Consider the following 12,826-nt stretch of genomic DNA (forward strand, 5'->3'; position numbering starts at 1 on the left):
GGAGAGAGGATAAGGAATGATTGACAGATTAGAGAATGTAATAAAGACAGGAATAGCAAGATTATTGATGGAGACTGAAACAAGAAGACAATGGGCAAAAGGGTTACAAAATCGAAGTATGAATCATTTCACTGCTAAACTCTTTGCTAGCTGGTTGTACGGACTGGACATGTCTTCCATGCAGTAATACGTCACAATCTTTTGTCATCTCCTAATGTTCAGCTTCTTGAGATTCACCTTCACCATATCTTCCACAATTTTTTTCCATCTGGAATTTCTTTACACAACTGAAATCTGCTTTAAAAAATCACATGCTTCTACCATCACAGTTATCCCTCTAGCATCCTACATCTAACTCTGTTTGTATCCATTTTCACTCTGAGCACATTTCTACTTTATTATTGGTTTCAAGTTTTGGCACAAAGCCAGCAATTTCGGGGTGGGGTAAGTAAATTACAACAACCCTGGTGCTCAACAGGTACTTGACACTGAAAGGACGAAAGAGAAAGTTAACCTCAGTGGAATTTAAACTCAGAATGTAAAGACGAGTGAACTGCTACTAAGCATTTTGCTCAGCACAATTACTGTCATACATTAACATTAAACACCCGGTGGGGCAATGCTAGCTTCATTTCCTTAACAAATCTTCCTTATTCAAGGTCCATATCTATCATGCCCTTCACTTTAAGAGAGAAACTTTTTTTTCCATCCTTTTCTTACTCTGACACTGTTACTTAAATGACCTAGGTAACAAATGCTATGAAAGAAGGGCATTTGAAGGAATACTATTCATTCAGGGCCGTCACATGACTTTTAGAGGCCCACTGTAACTTTTATAATCTACACACCTTTTATTCTTAGCTGTATTTTACTTTATTCTATCTGAAGTTCAATATTTCTCGTTATCCTAAAGAACATCTTTAAAAAGTACAAATTGAATTTATTTAGAGCTGGAACTATCGTATTATTTCATGTTTGGGAAGGCCAATATTTAATAGCGTTGAGCATTTATTTGATGGACTCACAAATATCAGAAGACAAGCATTCCAAAATAACAACTGTGAAGTAAAGTTGTCTCAGCTGAATACAAAAAATTTTCAGTCCAAAACAAAAGCAAACTATTTCAAATTATATAATTTTGAAAAAATAGACGTGAATGTTCTTAAAGATTTGAGAACAGTTGAAAAAGGCTTTTTTTAAATTCTTTATTTCACTGTTAGCTTTTGCAAAATTTCGATTGAATAGACAATACTACAATTCAAACTGTAAAGTGAAAATACCAAAGATGCAAAATATGAAGAATTTCTTACCTTCTCTGAAATCACAAATTTGAAGTAAAAAAATAATACTTTGCAAAATAAAAAACCTCGATCACAAATTAGTTAGAAATGAAGAAGTCCTGTGCTGGTACCACATTAAAAGCACCTAGCATACACTGTCGAGTGGTTGGTGTTATGAAGGGCTTCCAGCCATAGAAACCAAGTCAAATCAGACTGGAACCTGGTGCAGCTCTCCAGCCTTGCCAGCTCTGGTCAAACCGTCCAACCCATGCCAGCACGGAAAATGGACTTTAATGATGATGACAGTAGGTACTAATAATATACTGGTTTTGATTTAGTTGACCACATCTCTTTTTTCTCCGAAAGCTAGTCGTGTATCTGGTCAAAACAATTTTCATCTTTTTTAGGGAGCAAATTAAAACAATACAAACATAATCCAAATTAAGTAGACAAACCTTTTGGCTCGGACAGCACCAACATCAAATATGAGACCCAGGTTAGCTGTAGGATTCTTTAAAGCTTTCTGCAGTTCCTTCAGATGTGAACCAGCATACTGGAATGTCAAGAATTAATGGTAACCAAGAGATTTTAGACAAATGAGCTAGACACTCCCTATTTTATAAGCTTTACTTATTAAGGTAGGCACTACAAAGACCAACATTGACCACTGAGTTGGACAAAACAATGTCAGTCACATGTTGGAGAATAACAGTAAGTAAATATTTTACAAAATAACATAAAAGATATGATACAAACATAAAATCTCAATTACCTACTGACAGTCAACAATAAACTCCCATTACAACAATAACCTCTTTTTTTCAATCTATAATTCTGTAATATCCACTTCTTTTTTCAAATACTAACTCTTCACATTTGTCTGAAATTGTCACATTCTTATTGCTTCAAAGAACTCTTTTGGTTTTGATAAGTTGCCTACATGCTGCTCTCACCTATTTGGATTTAAATCCAAAACAAACATTGGATGGGCTTGGTAATAAGGATTAACAGGTTATTATGCAAACAGTGGATGGTTCATACAATGTCAGCAGAACTGCATTGTGACATTAACCCTTTAGCATTCAGATCATTACGTCAGATATAATGCTTATTTATTCATTGCTTTGAAATTAATCACACATCAAGATTTTGATGATGTGATTGTTTACTTTTAGAATGACATTGTATGTTAGGTGTGAGATGCCAAATCTAGTCAGTTTAAACATAAAACAGGTAAAATATTTTGGCTGAATATGACCAGTTTTTATATAGCTCAGCAGTTCACTTTGCTGGGTAGTTCACAAGGTACTGCAGAATTATCATGTGGTTCATTGCCTTACATTGCTGAGATCCAGCGAAGTGTGTTAAGAAGCTAGCCCAGTAGAGTCCACTGTTCATCTCAGTCAACATTATCTTTGGATCTGGGCACTGATTCAGGTTATAGATTGTGAGTGTAATGGCTGAAGTGTATGTAATGGCCCAATCTCTCATAAATTCACCTCTAGTGGCTTCCATTATCAGGTAGACCTTTTTCTCATCATGGAAGATTTCTCGCAACACTAATTATGTTTCTATACATAAAATAGCGTCTGTCTTATGCTGTGTGATGTTATATATAATTAAGCTTGATCACTTCTTTTTAATGAAGCATCACACTTCGGTACACGAGAGACTGTGTTTATTATTTAAATAAGAGTATGTGACATGGTTCAAATATCTCTAGACTCTCTAAGCAGAGTATAAAGACACTTCAACTAGGAATAGCCAATTGTTGATTAAATGCTTTCATTAACTTGGGTTTGAACATAATGCAATCTTTACAATAAAAGTATGCATGTAACACACACATACAAAATGGACTGCTTCATAATTGGCTTTATTGGAAGACTTGAAACATGATAAAAATCTAAACAGACAGAATCACCAAATCTAGAAACGTTCCCATGTTTCTAGATTTCAGCATCTCTATTCTTGAATATTTCCAGCTCCAAATATCTCCAGATACCATGTCTCCACACACTGATATCTCCAGACCTCACTATCACCAGATTTAAATGTTGAAAATTAGGAAACAGTACTTAAATAAACATATTCACCTGAATTCCAGTCAAGGCAACAAATAATCGCAGAATATCATTGGTTCCTTCAAATATTCTAAATATTCGTAAGTCTCTGACGACCCTCTCCAGCTCAGCATCCTGCATAAAAAGATAAAAAAAAAAGGAGTCTTAATCTTTTGGTTGATTCAATTTTAATTCAACTCTGGTAAAATATGTTGCACTGTGGAAGTTTTTTCAAGTCAAGGTTTAGAACAAATAAGTCTATCCATCAATCAACATCTTTTAATGACCATTTTCCATGCTGGCATGGGTTGGATGGTTTGACCAGAGCTGATAAGCTGGACAGTTGCACCAGATTCCAGTCTGATTTGGTTTGGTTTCTGTGGCTGGATGCCCTTCCTAATGCCAACCACTTATAGTGTGCGCTGGGTGCTTTTAACATGGTACCACATAAACACTCTTATGTGACATCAGCTTGAGTGCTTTTTAAGTGGCATCAACACGGGACTCTTGCAGGCCAATCATCATCTCCAGGAGGAGTGGCATTAACACTTCATTATTGTATATATTTAGTGCAATAGTACAGTGCTTAATAAAGTAAAATTGTTGTGGAGCTCTTATGTACATATAACAGGAACGTTTTTGTGGCCTGAATGAAGATACCAATATTCTGGAGTCATAACTGTTTGGCAAGTAACTTGATCTGAGACATGATGTGTTTGAAACTACGAGGACAATTACATTTTTGCAAAGTCACTGTGGTTATAAAACACACTGTTGTAATGGTGGTGAATTAGCAAACTTAGTGACCGACAAAATGAATAGGGAAATCAATATAATCAATATTGTAACATTCCCATTAAATTTCTAACTTTGTGATTAGGTTAAAGAAATCATTAATTTTGCAATAATGATATATATTATTAGATATCAAAGTTAGGTAGCAAGCTGTCAAAATTGTTAGCTTTCTGGGAAAAATGCTGTTTTTAAACACTGAGTTCAAATTCTGCCAAGGTCAACTTTACATTTCCTCCTTTCAGCATTGATAAAATAAGTACCAGTTGAGCACTGGGGGTCAATGTAATTGACTTTCCCCCTTCCCTGAAACTGCTGGCCTTGTGCCAAAATTTGAAATCATTATTAGCTATGAAAGTCTTTCATCATACATCTATGATGTGGCCACTGGTACTTTACATCACTCAATCATAACAAACACAAGAAAATGCTGCTGTATTCCTCAGTAAATACATGCAATTAAGAATAGTGTGCAGATTAGTGAATATTGTAAGCAGTTATCCTCTGTTCTGTTCATGGGGTCAGTAAAAGAGAAAAGCAGAGTAGGTCTTCAGTAGCCACCACAGATGGCAACTGTGGAAACCATTGTGTGTGTATATGCAGCTACAGACACGAGTATGTATGTGTAGATACAGACATGTGTGTGTGTATGTGTAGATACAGACATGCATAGTTAAGAAGTTCACTTCCCAACCTCATGGTTTCAGGTTCAGTTCCACAGCTGGCACCTTGGGCAAGTGCTTTCTACTACAGCCCCAGGCCAACTAAAGCCTTGTAACAGGATTTCGTCAACAGAAATTGATGTATATTAGTGAAAACCAAAAACATAGTGTTTACAAATAAAAATAATTTGCGTGGTATTTGTTCCACTCGAGTTGTTCAGATAATCTTTTGTTACTCTCAGTTTTAGAAATGCAGTGAAGTAGTGATGAGCTCATTAGAAACTTGTAACCAACAATACTACTAATTCACCAAATGCAATATGAAAATAAAAGTCAAGGAAATTGTCTTACCTTCATGTAACCCATCCCACCAAGGATCTGTACAGCCTCATCAGCACAATACCAGGCAGATTCCTAATTAAACAAGAAAAGAGTGATTCTGACATGTAAAATTTCTACGGATAAAACCCACAATCATCAATATTATCTATAATCAGAAAATAAATAATTATATTTGTATTTTAATAATTCTTTCTAATTTTGGTAGAATGTCAGTAATTCTGAGGGTGATGAGAGAGCAAGTCAGTGACACTGACTGAGCCAAAAGGATGAAATACAAAGCTACCCACACTGGTATACAAAGAAAATAAACTAATGAGAAAGACTTTATACCGTTTCTTATCTTTTACTTGTTTCAGTCATTAGACTGCAGCCATGCTGGGGCACCATCTTGAAGCATTTTAGTCAAGTGAATCAACCCCAGTACTTATTTTTTCTTTTTAAAGCCTGGTACTTATTCTATCGGTCTCTCTTGCTGAACTGCTAAGGGATGTAAACACACCAACACCAGTTGACTAGCAGTGATGGGGGACAAACAGACACTTAGGGGATTCTTTCAGTTTCTTTCTACCAAATCCACTCACAAGGCTTTAGTCAGCCCAGCACTATAGTGAAAGACACTTGCCCAAGGTGCCATGCAGTGGGACTGAACCCAGAACCATGTAGTTGGGAAGCAAGCTTCTTACCACACAGCCATGCCTGCACCTAATTTCCTTGTATTATTAAGGATTATCTAGATTATCCTAATAAAAAGTGCTTCTCTGAATATAAGAAATCATAAATTTCTTATGGCTGATCTCTTTCATACTTATATACTTTCCAAACCGCACCGTCTTCTCTCACCAATAACAATAAATTCATAAGACTAAGGGGCAGGTGTTGCTTCCCAACTGCATGATTTTCAAATTCAGTCACACAGTAGAGCACTTCTGCTATAGCCCCAGGCCAACCAAAGCTTTGTGAGCAGATTTGATAGACAGAAACTGAAAAAGTTCATGTATGGATTTATGCATACATGTATGTATGTTGTATGACTTCTACCATATATGTGTATGTGAATGTGTGTTTGTGTCTCTTTGTCTTGACATAGCATGACAGTCATATACGAATACCATTTTCATGCAGTGTTATTCATTTCCAATATCCTGCAAAGTAACAGCAGAATTAACACAGAGATCAAATCCACCAACTATATAATGCCCTGCAGAAAAAGTTGCCCTTAATTTTCAGTATCAGTACTTTGGATGTCAGAACTGTGGAGGAAATATTTTAAGTACCAGTCAATAGATTTTAAATTTAAAAAAAAACTGAATTGTGATCAGAAGTTTGAAGATGGCCAACACCTACTGTTTGGTCCAACAGTCTTTCCATCTACCAGGAGTAATTATCTTTACTTTTTCATATTTTATCATTAAGTTCCAAGAAGCAAAACAGTACCCATAACTTTCACTTATTTTCCATAATTGGTGAGTTTGATGTAGTTGATATTCAGCTATAACTTCAGTGGGGGTGAGGAAAGCATGAAGAAGAGAGAAATTCCAAAACGTTGCAGTTCTGAGAAAGGACTATGAATAAAAGTGCTTAGTGTTGGGTTTGGTGGAGTGAGATATAGTAGGAATAAAAGATGAAAAAAGGTATAGCAAGTGAGCTGGGGTATTAGCAGTAAAATCCTGATAGTTCTTAGAGGCAGGGACCATTGAAGTGGTGATAGAAAAGAAAGTGGAAACAGAAGTTCACCAATTAATCAACTGATGTTTTTTTTTAGAGGATCTAGAATTCTTGCTTGTATAGCAGCTACAAACATTTTAAACTACAAAAAAACAAATCAATCAATCAACACTCACTTTCTTGTAAATAAATAAAAAAAATGAAAAAGGTACTAAAGTACTAACCGAAGCATAAATCTTACTGATAGCAGCTTCAATCTGGAACTCTGTAGAACCCTGGTCCATGTTAGCAGACACCATATAAGCCATTGACTGGTAAATGGAAAAACCGGATTTTAGATGATTATACTTGAGACACATACTAATAAACACATGATACTAAAGATTCATTAGTCTAAAATCCTAAACAGCTGGATGAAGTCAGTGCATTAATAATACCAGTTGCACTGTAATTGGTCATTTCGTATTGGAAGCAACAAAACTGTAAACTTACCTCTGTAACATACTGATACATACTCATTCGAGCTAGCTTCTCCTGAATGGTTCCAAAACTGTCAATACGACGACCAAATTGTGTTCTTTGACTTGCATGTGCAGCCTAAAATGCAATTAGAATGTCATTAGCATTAATAATATTATTCAATTACTATGAAACAAATGTTGAATTAATATAGTCATGTCAAGACATAATGTGGTAAGAGATTAGAGCACAGGAGAGACAACTTTGTGGTATTTGGTTATGTCCCTTTATGCTCTAGATGCAATAGAAAACTAGTAGTAGCCAGCATAGTTAACTATAACCGTTGGTAACAGTGTCCCAGCACAGCCACAGTTCAATAGCTGAAACCAGGAAAAGAATAAAAGTATCCTACTTACAGCTGCTTGTATACATGTTTTCATTGTGCCAGAGAGGCAGGCTGCCATTCCAAAACGACCATTGTTTAATATATTCATGGCTACTTTAAAACCTTCACCAGCTTCTATAAATGAATAAATAAATAATATTTCAGTTTCATAATTGAATAATTTTACTGAAGATTAGGGAGACATTGAAAGAAGTTGTGAAGACAGACATCAAGACACTAAAGAAGGTGATGTTGATAACAGTGGTAGTGATGGCTTCCTCACAGCCAATTCCATCAAGAAATTGGGTAAACAATCCCTTCAGTCATGAAGGACCATGGGATCATATCTAGAAAGTTACCCTCCAAGGCACAAGTCCAGGCAAGGTTGTTTATGGAAGACCAGCAGTAGCCCATGTATACCAGCTTCCCCTCTCTACGCCACCAGTGTTATCCAAGGGAAAGGCAAAGGGGCCGATGCAGCTTGGCACCAGTGACGTCGTAACCCATTTCTACAGCTGAGTGAAGTGGAGCAATGTGAAATAAAGTGTCTTGCTCAAGAACACAACTCACAGCCTAGTCTGAGAATTGAACTCACTACCTCATGATTGTGAGCCCAATGCTCTAACCACTGAGCTATGGGCCTTCACAAGAAATTAACACCAACACTTAACTGATGCATTACTTCTTAACCCTGAAAGGATGAAAGCAAAGTTGGCTTCAGAAGGATCTGAACTCAGAATGCAGAGGCCTGGAACAAATACCACAAGGCATTCTATCTGAATCTGTAACAACTCTGTCAATTTGCCACCCAATGACAATAATATGAGAAAAGTAATAATGATAACAGTGAGGGTGGCAGTGATGGTAAAGATACCCATAACAACTTTACAACTTGATTTTCATTATTTCAATCTTGTTTTGGTTTAGATATGATAAGATAGGGAAAACAGAGCGAAATATGATGTAGTGACTAACTGTGTGAGAGAATTTTTTAGTTGCTGCTGTTCAGCTCCAACCAAACTCCTTTGGTCAGCTCAACTGAACCAGATTTATGGCACAGATGTAGCTGGTTAACATTTGCATCTGATCCACAGAACCCTCATTCTGGATATTCTGGCATTTGTCTGGTTAAAGACATTATGCATCCTGACATTCAGTGGGGGTTCTTGGCATTTAGCCCCTAGAATCCTGATTAAAGCCATTATAACCATGATCATCCTATTATTTCAGACAATTTGTCTCAGACTAAATTCTTCAATTTGTTCTTCCACCACTTTTTAAAAAATAGTAGGTTGTGATTTGAGAGAGATATGGCTGCTATTTCTAGCAAAAGGTTTTGCAATTACATAAAAGCTCTAAGCACCACACCTTGATGCAGTTTGTTAGTCTGGATAAATGGCACTACTTTTTCTGTCCAGTCAATAGGTTCTGCTGGAGGGCACAATGGAGGTGAACCAGATGGATTGGTTGAGGCATGGTAGTTACTTTTTTCTACTGTGTTGTTCTTCTTGTTACGGCTTTTATCAGTCCAGAACAAGCAGACTTATAATCAAAGGCATTCCAGTTGTGGCCACTGCACAATCTTTTTCAGGCACTACATGTGTCCTTTCTTCCTTTAAGACAGATAAATGCAATATGAGATTTTACCACTGGTTTTCAGCAGATGAGACAACCACATAGAGACTTCCTCTATCGAGGCTGTGACACCATTGGATCCACTAACTTCATCAGCTTATTTACATATATTGTTTCATGAAAGCAAGCATTGAATAGATTTTTGATAGAGTAGACCTCCACATGTTTCCCTAACACAATATTAATATCATCCAATATTGATTCCATCAATACGTTACTATTTCCAGCCTCACTCTATTGTTTTAGATTTTCTTTTTGAGCTTTTATCACTAGATAACCTTTCTACCACCAGCTGATACGACTGTGCAGTTCAGCTGTACTTAGAGTAACATCAGTATTAGAGAAGTTCCCTAACCAAACCTAGGGGTTGTCTATCTTCTGTCATCTTGCCTGTGTCATGAAGGAAAGAAAGTAAAAACTGGGTAATGAATTGTGGCATGTTATTAACAGATACTAACAAGCATAGTTGATACCTCTCACATAGAATATCTTTTTCAAGGCTTGTCAGTGCAAAGTATCTCAAACTGATTTTACTCTACAAGATGTCAATTGTAATTTAATGAACGTTGGAGGAGAAGGAGGGCAATGGGCAGTGTTTGTTGCCCCCGAACACAGCAACAGTGAAAAGAAAGATCCAGATTTGAGTATTATGACAATGGTAAAAGAAAAACATCAGAATGTAAGACTGACCATACCTTGTTGTTATGGCTAAGTTAAGAAGAAGAGAGTCCCCCTATAACCTTCATAGGCCCTCTGACAATGGTCAAACTAATATGGTTAAATGTTCATCTTGAAAATTTGAAAGTTGATGTGGAGGATGGGATTCTAGAAGAATGACACTCTACAAAAAAGGGACTGGAAAAGTAGTTAGTGCTGGTCCTTGAGAACATGACACAGTTTGAGGATGGACTGATGCATTACTGGAGCTTTGGGAAGGTTGTATACAACTACAGTTCATAGGAACAGAGACTATTATAGGATCAATAGAACAGACACAAGAGAAGACTATGTTTATGGACCAGTCACTGTAGTGTATTACTAAGTGAATTTGCTGTTTAGCCAAGGACATCCCTTTGAATGCAATGCAGACAGTTTGTGTGTGTTGCAACTTCCCCCATCACAGACAAGTGAGTAGTATTCTAATCTGTGTCACTCTTGTGACTTGTAAAAGGTCGGCAAAATGACTGAGGTTGATGTACCTTCTTGTCCTGAAGAGAAAGGTCCAGCCATTGTGATGCAAGTCACTACGAAAGACCATCAGAAATTAGGAGGTTAAACCATTTCTAGTGATCTTAAAGGTTCTAATTGTAGGTCGTTTATGAGATAAGTGTATGGAGAATTGACGGACAGAAAGACAAAACAAAAATAAAATAAAAAGTTATGAATTAATTCACATGTTATGATGGAGTAATGAAATGGAAATGGATGAATAAAAATAAGAATAATTCTATTTACCTCCTAAAAGATTCTCTTTAGGAACCTTCACATTGTCAAAATAGACTTCAGCTGTATTGGAAGCTTTGATCCCCATTTTCTTTTCAGGTGAACCACTACAATAAAGAAGTAGTAGTGGAGAAAGTCAAGGGAAATTGAAAGGCAATAAATCAAAGATTTCAGGTTAAGAATAAAGAAAGATAAACAGAGACTAAGTGAAGAAGGAGAGGTGCTATTGGTCAAAGGGATCACGGGCCTGAGCCACTGGCAGTGGACATTCTTAGTTGAAATGCGACCAAGACTAAAGTTTTATAATATTTAGCTAGGGACCTTATTTGTATTATTTAGTATTACAAAACCAAATCTAAATGCAGTAAACCTTGTTTGGTTGATGTTACTTTCAGTATTAATTAGTACAAAGCTGGTCATATGAAATCTTAGCATATCTTTTAGTATTCCAGGTTAACACATCATAATGCATGCGTCTATCGTCATCAGTTTACATTTATTATTCCATGCTTCCTTCCATGGCTTGGATGAGCCTTCTTCAGCACAGCATCTTGCTGCTGTTCCTTGTCATCTACTTGCAAGGATCAGACTCTAAAAAGGAACCATCACTACTTCTTCCCATGTATTCTTCAGTTCTTTCTACTTAAGCAATCCAAATGAAAAGGACTGGCTGAAATTTTTCTAGCACTAAAATATTAAACACAAATCTGTCTCACACACACACACACACACACACACACACACACACACACACACCACACACACACACACTCTCTCTGAATGATCTGCTAGATATCAACAAAATATATCTACTGGATTGCTATTTAGCTGCTGTACCCTTTCCCTTTACTACTGCTACTGCTACGGCTACTACTACTGCTACTACTACTACTACTACTACTACTACATATATTGGCCAATTATTGTTACTGTATTTCAGATTGTTCATTTCATTGTTGTTGTATACCAACGTTTATCTGTTTTACAGAACAATTGACCGTAACGTCATAATGTCATTTTTTCTCTCACACAGTCACAAGACATGCAAAGCCAACAATAATGCATACATGTACAGAAATAACATATTTAGGTGCATCTATATACAAATATATATACATACACACACACACATATACATATACACACATATGTACATATATGCATATAAACTTACATAGACACACACACAGACATACATACATGCAGACACACACACACACACACACATACATCTCAGACTAATTGATAAACAATGTTCCAAGTTAATTAACGAACAACATCAGCATATCTAGCAAAATAATGCAAACAGTAAGAACAACCACAAGTATGGAGTAAAGAATAACTCACGATGTCACTCCACCAAAACTTCGTTCAACAATGAATGCCGAAACTTTGTCCTTTTCTGTGCCACTCTTCTTATCTTGAACTCGAGTCTGGTAAATAAATATACATTCTTTTAATCTTTTATTCTTTTACTTGCTTCAGGCATTTGTCTGCAGCCATGCTGGAGCACCACCTCTAGTCGAACAAATTGACCCCAGGACTTATTCCTTGTAAGCCTAGTCTTTTTTGCCAAACCGTTAAGTTATGGGGACATAAACACACCAACATCGGTTGTCAAGTGATGGTGGGGGGCGGGGACAAACACATACATATATAATGGACTTCTTTCAGTTTCCATCTACCAAATCCACTCACAAGGCTTGGCTTGGCTTGGGTTGGCCTAAGGCTATAAGAAGATGCTTGCCCAAGGTGTCATGCAGTGAGACTGAACCCGGAACCATGTGGTTGGGAAGCAAGCTTCTTACCACACAGCCACTCTTGCACCTATATACAGATATATAGATATATATATAAAATATAGATAGTTACGGTAAATCCCAGCTCTTAAGCACATTTGCTTATTCCTAAAAACATTTTTTCTTGATCTGACAAATTTCTAATGAGAAATTCCTTACATGTCTATCCAACATGTAAATCTTTGTAACTCCTATTAGCAAATGGCACATGTGTAATGGAGAATAAGTAAAAAAAATTTCCATTTCCCTGTTTTGTCATATAAGCAGATAATGTCATGGATAAATATATCCTTAAACTTTC

The 12,826-nt window shown here is 36.5% G+C and overlaps 1 protein-coding gene across 1 annotated transcript in view; it reads right to left on the reverse strand.

The window, feature by feature from the left end:
- Positions 1-12,826, reverse strand: part of LOC115209819 (very long-chain specific acyl-CoA dehydrogenase, mitochondrial) — a 38,436-nt gene that overhangs the window by 5,394 nt on the left and 20,216 nt on the right. The window contains exons 9-16 of the mRNA XM_029778375.2: positions 12,074-12,159; positions 10,739-10,833; positions 7,680-7,783; positions 7,297-7,401; positions 7,029-7,115; positions 5,149-5,211; positions 3,377-3,478; positions 1,736-1,833 (exon numbers count right to left, since the gene is read on the reverse strand). Coding sequence (XP_029634235.1) covers positions 1,736-1,833; positions 3,377-3,478; positions 5,149-5,211; positions 7,029-7,115; positions 7,297-7,401; positions 7,680-7,783; positions 10,739-10,833; positions 12,074-12,159 — 740 coding nt within the window. The remainder of the gene's footprint in view (positions 1-1,735; positions 1,834-3,376; positions 3,479-5,148; positions 5,212-7,028; positions 7,116-7,296; positions 7,402-7,679; positions 7,784-10,738; positions 10,834-12,073; positions 12,160-12,826) is intronic.

This window comes from Octopus sinensis, linkage group LG3, assembly GCF_006345805.1.
Source record: "Octopus sinensis linkage group LG3, ASM634580v1, whole genome shotgun sequence".
NCBI classification, from domain to species: Eukaryota; Metazoa; Mollusca; class Cephalopoda; order Octopoda; family Octopodidae; genus Octopus; species Octopus sinensis.